Consider the following 6,100-nt stretch of genomic DNA (forward strand, 5'->3'; position numbering starts at 1 on the left):
CACCCATGGTACGGCAGCAAAGTTCCTTGATTATTACGCTAGAATGAAAGTATAGTTCCTAGCCATATCGGCCTAGAAAATCGCAACTTTTCATTTTCCGTCGGTCTTAGTACACAATGTAACTACAGAAGAGTCAAGTTTTAAACAGGAAAAATATAAACTCTTTGGTCATTTTTGAGCGAGATGCTAACGGTCTATTCAGATTCAATGATCTATGCTAAGCTGCAGCTAAAAGTGCTACCGCCAGACCCGGAGATCGGCTGAATGGATTCGAAAACGGTAAAACTCAACTGTTTAACTCTAGTGGAGTTCGAGAATGAGCCTATTTTCAAAAATAGTGGAGTGTTCCTTTAACATTTTGCCACTTAAACGGTTTGTCTCTGTAAGTAAATGTAATGGTTTTATAATGATTGTTTAAAATATTATCAAGTTATTCTGTTAATGAATGGCATGTGTCTGTTAGGTTCACCTGTGCATATTTGTACATTGTTTGTTTCCATCTGTACCTTGTTTTATTATGGCACTTGTCATTTCTATGGGCCTTAAACAGCGTTACTGTATCAAAACAAAGCTCTCAGCATGAAGAGGCAGTACTATTATGGAAGCACAGTTCTATCCTGAGGGCTCGGTGGAACATAACATCCTCCATGTATATAAATATATATCATATCATTCACAGTGCAAAATAATATTGCAGCCCTGTCAGATGTTGCTATAGCATCTGCATTTTTATTACCATACATTGCAAAGTATTTTCTGCACATGTATTCTGATTCTATATGGGGAAACCTTAATGATGTTTTATGACATGTCATATCCAATATTCATATATTCTTACTTTATTCTTATTTGAATGTATTCTGAAACAATAAGCTTCTAGTTGTTGGTTACATGTGAGCTTTATGATATACATTATTATATGACATCTAAAAATAAAACTAAGGCATGGCTTACTGTGCATAGATGAATAAATAAAGATGTAAAACTTCAGTTTGATAAGTGACAGTGGTTTATTCACATCTAAATGTGTTTGACCTCTTGCTTAAACATGCTAGAGCTGTTCTATCTAAATATAATAGTCCCGAATGTCTTAACTTTAGTTCATGATTTGACGCCTAGCGATTTTATTTGCGCAACAGCTTGATCAGCTTGCTGTTCTTCATTGTTCTTTGAGGTCATTACAGTGGCATTTGGTCTTATCCCTAATGAGGCCGCTTCATTAAATGCAGACTAATTGGTGTAAACTCCTGCCTAGTCCAGCTGCAAATTTGTCAACAGGCTGGGGTGTTTGATCAGTAAAGGTCTGACCTAAGTTTGATTCTAATGAGGTGGGACATCATTGAAGGTCTTTTGCAGAGGACAGTGTCATTCCCTTCTTAGCAATAATGAACAGAAATAATTAGTACTGTGCGATAACAGGACTGAAAGGTTGGACTGTATTAATAGAAGGTTCTATCTAGCTTTCCTCAATGGGGTGTCGGTTAGAACACACTAGATTCGATCAGTTCCAAGCAAAAAGGGTTTATTGCTTACAATCCTTGGTGATGCACAACACAGCAGCACACAGGCTTCACAGCTTACAAGTGTGTATGGATGTGTGTGGTATTTGCTTATTGACGCACACTTTGCACACACACAGTCCCACTCGCACCTTCTGCTGAATCAGTCTTTCTGCTGATGACGACAGACAGACAGACAGAAATCTGCCTTTCTAACAACTACTGAATGTATTAAAGAGAAAATAACTTGGTGTCACCACTAATTTTTCAACCCATGTTTTGTTGTTTATATAGTTATGTTGCCAAAAATGATTATAATAGCCGAATCATGTTGGCCAACAGTTTAATAGCCTCTGTGGATGGAGTTGAAATGCATGAGAAATTTACAGTTAAAATGCAGGAACGGTTTTTCCAATGGACTCAAAAAAATAAAAATAAAAATAAAATGTTCACAATTCTTTCATTTCTTTATATATTTAAAGCCGTCAGGTTGGCCGGGGTGGGGGCACTGGTCTGCTCATTTCTAACAATTGGAAATATGCAACCCACTCTCCCCTATGCAATTATAACTCATTTGAATCTCATGTGATCACTATAACAGCTCCTGTAAAACTCCAGGTTGTGGTAATTTACCGCCCTCGCTTTGGATAAAAGCGTCTGCAAAATGACTAAATGTAAATGTTAAAGGAGAATTTCATTCATTATTCATTCATTCCTCTGTGGTTTCAGCACTGCAGGACTGCAGTATGTATGCATGAGTTGTGACGTGAGTATGCAACATTAATCATCTTTCTCTCTTTTTTCTTCTTAGGAAAGGTGTCTGAATGCGTACCCATTCCTGGAGATATGCAAAGGTGATCTGATCCATTACATGTGTCCTTTGGAGAATCAGGTGGACTTCTGTGTGCCTGAACTGCTTGAGAAGAAAACTTCTGATGACACTGAGGAAACAGTGGAGCATAAAGATGCTGATGTCACAGAGTCAGCGGCGGGTATGTTACTATACTCATTGGCCCAGTATAAGGATGAGAGTTTAGGATTGATGCCGGTTCGTTCATTACTCATCTGCTATTTTAAATAAGCATGGGCTTTGTTTAACCTGTTGTGAGATTGTGAGATAAATTTTAGGTTTTAACAGAACAGTAATAACAAATCATATATGCAGTTCTTGTTTGTATTTCTTGAGGTCTTGCGTAGTTTTAGTATTGATTATTTTTGATGATGATGATGATGATAATAATAATAATTTTCTTCATCAAAACTAATACGTATGAATTTTCTTTAAAAACATTCAAAAAAGTTAAATAAAAAATCAAGTAAAATTAAAACATTTAATGTTTAAATTAAAAAAAATGTCTAAATGCATTATTCCACAGCAAATTGGAAAAAATTGTATTCAGTGAATATTGTAGTAGAGTAGTTTTAGTATTGCTTATTTTTTATGATGATTATTTAATGATTATAATAATAATAATAATAATAATTATTATTATTATTATTATTATTACTGTTGTTGTTGTTATTATTAATCACATTCATCTTCATCATAATCATTAATAATCAGTATGAATTTACTTAAAAAAAAAAGTTAATAAAAAAAATATTTTTAAATATTTATTTTAAATTATTTTAATATTAAATATTTTAGTATTAAATTGAGAGAGTATTCATTTTCTTTTAATATTATTATACTATTATAACATTTATATTCATTAATTGTAATTGTATGATCCAAAACACATAATTTCAAGGCTCTGATGCATATATTAAATATTACATGCATTACAGTGTGAAAAAAATACAGACATTCCATTAATGGAAACAAGCGTCATGAAAATCAATCCATAACCATTCTCAATAAGAGCTGTGTCCCTTGCTCAGTAATATCGCAGTCTAGAAAAGGAAAATAGCAGTTGTGTCTTTATGCAGTTAAAGACAGATGGCTTATTCTATTGCCATGTTCAATGTCCAGTTCTTCAGTCACCCCAGATGTTATAAATCTGTCAGAACCTGCCAGCAATATTAAAACAGCATGCGAGTGTTTGCATGAATGTGTTCATGAGGACTCATTCATCATGTGCATTTATTCCAGAGCAGTTGCACAGTAGTCACACCTTATCTGCCGTATTATGTTTCTGTTGTGAGCTGACAAGCTCTGTGAAACTGAGAAAAATGAAAGAGCACGGCTCAGTCACAGCGGCAGTTGATCACAATTCACTCTGTGGTCAGTAAAACAAATGGCTGTGAAGATTGATGCTAAAGTCTGAGGGCTATTTCCTGCTCTGCACAGCTAAACAGAGTCATTAGTCCAGCGGGACAACAGCTAAACTCAGTGTGTGTGTGTGTGTGTGTGTGTGTGTGTGTGCCCCTGCAGCTCTCTTAATTAAAGGCTGTTCAATCACTACTGCTCAGCTGGATCTGACAAGTGCAGGTTGTGAATCAAACTCCTTCGTTTGGGGGATTGCAGGGCAGTTCAGCACATCTCTCTTTCACTCTCTCTCTTTCTCCATCCATCCCTTTCTCTTTTGTCTCTTAGCTACTTTAACATGACCCGAAGAACTTTAGATTTACGCACTGAGAAATGTATCCTTCAGTGCTTGGATTTCAGTGTGGGTATTTCAGTGGACGCATTCAGTGAGTTCAATGTGAACGTGCAGTGACCTTTGGTCAATACCACATGCAAAGGCAGTATATAAGTGTGCAGCCGTTCACAATGTGCTTTCACACTAAATGCATTTCAGTTATATAAATAGGGACTGGAACCATATTCCTATTAATGCCCTTTTATTAATAATATACCCTTATCTATCTCTTTCTTTCTTTCTATCTATCTATCTATCTATCTATCTCTTTCTTTCTATTTATCTATCTCTTTCTTTCTTTCACTCTATCTATTTATCTGTCTATCTGTCTGGGATAATAAATCCTCAGATGAACAACAACACATGACATATTGCACTGTGTCATTGTTTTTTTAACAAAAAAAAAAAGCCAAGATGGAAAAGCCATGTGTGACAAAGTTAGGACCTTTCTGTTAACATAGGAATTAAGAGGTTAAGTAACGGTCAGGCACTGCTAATCAAATACCTTTGATTAACAGATCATCGGCAAGTGTGAGCAGCTCTATAAAAGCAGAAGTTTTGGCAGTTTGCTGGTCTGGAGCCTTCAGGTGTGTGTTAACACAATGCCAAAGAGGAAAGACATCAGTAATGATCAAGCAATTGTTTCTGCCATCAATCTGAGAAGAGTAAAATGGCCATTTCCAAACAATTTGAAGTCCATCATTCTACAGTGAGGAAGTTTATTCGCAAGTGGAAGACAAACAGACACCAATCCTCCCAGAAGTGGGCGTCCCAGGAAATTCACCCCAAGAACAGACCGTGTAATGCTCAGAGAAATGGCAGACAACCCAAGAATTTCACAGCAGACTCTACAGGCCTCAGTTAACATGTTAAATGATAAAGTTCATGACAGTTCAATTAGAAAAATATGGGACAAGTATATGGCATATTTGGAAGGCTTGCCAGAAGAAAGCCTCTTCTCTCTAAAGAAACATGGCAGCATGGTTTAGGTTTGCAAAGTTGCATCTGAATAAGACTTCTAGAACAATGTCCTTTGAACAGATGAGACCAAAGTGAAGATGTTTGGCCATAATGCACAGTGCCATGTTTAGTGAAAACCTAAAGGGCATATCAGCACACACACCTCATGCCAAAAGTCAAGCATGCTGGTGGAGGGCTGATGATTTTGGGCTTGTCTTGTAGCCACAGGACCTGGGCACCTCACAGTCATTGAATCGACCATGAACTCCATCCGTCCGACAGCTAAAGTTGGGCCAAAATTGGGTCATGCAACAGGACAATGATCCCAAGCACACCAGAAAATCTACAACAGAGCGGCTGAAAATAAAAGAATCAAGGGGTTGCAGCAGTCCAGTCAAAGTCCAGACCTCATCCTGACTGAAATGCTGTTGCGAGAGCTGTGCACAAACAAATGCCCACAAACCTCAATAAACCTGAGCAACGTTGTAAAGAAGAGTGAGCCAAAATTCCTCCGGAACGATGTGAAAGACTGATAAAGTCATACAGAAAATGATTTCTTCAAGTTATTGCTTCTAAAAGTGGATCTACAGGCAATTGAGTCATAGGGTGTCCTAATTTTGTCACACATGGCTTTTCCATCTTGGCTTTATTTTTGTTAAATACATAATGACACAGTGTGATATGTCATGTGTTGTTGGTCATCTAAGGTTTTATCTTCTAAATTTCAAGACCCGAGACATTCAATGTATTTCACTTATTTAACTTAATTTCTGTTTGTATAAGAGCCTTATTATAAGTTACATACTCTATTAACAAAAAAACTAACAAACAAAAAAAAACATTTCCTAGTGTTGAAGTCTATAAAATATTTAAGATCTATTTATATTAAAATCTAATTAGTGTAATATTATTGTTATTATACTATCTGAACCACAGCTATTCACCTTCAACCATTAGGGGGAAGTCGTGGCCTAATGGTTAGAGAGTCGGACTCATAATCCAAAGGTTGCGGGTTCGAGTCTCGTACCGGCAGGGATTGTAGGTGGGGGGAGTGAATGT

The 6,100-nt window shown here is 36.6% G+C and overlaps 1 protein-coding gene across 1 annotated transcript in view; it reads left to right on the forward strand.

Annotated features, from left to right (window-relative positions):
* The window catches only part of LOC107657929 (testis-expressed sequence 264 protein-like), a 79,408-nt gene that overhangs the window by 67,205 nt on the left and 6,103 nt on the right, over positions 1 to 6,100 (forward strand). Inside the window, exon 3 of the mRNA XM_016446267.1 lies at positions 2,311 to 2,491. Coding sequence (XP_016301753.1) covers positions 2,311 to 2,491 — 181 coding nt within the window. The remainder of the gene's footprint in view (positions 1 to 2,310; positions 2,492 to 6,100) is intronic.

Source organism: Sinocyclocheilus anshuiensis, unplaced genomic scaffold (assembly GCF_001515605.1).
Source record: "Sinocyclocheilus anshuiensis isolate Anshui unplaced genomic scaffold, SAMN03320099.WGS_v1.1 scaffold2171, whole genome shotgun sequence".
Classification (NCBI taxonomy): Eukaryota; Metazoa; Chordata; class Actinopteri; order Cypriniformes; family Cyprinidae; genus Sinocyclocheilus; species Sinocyclocheilus anshuiensis.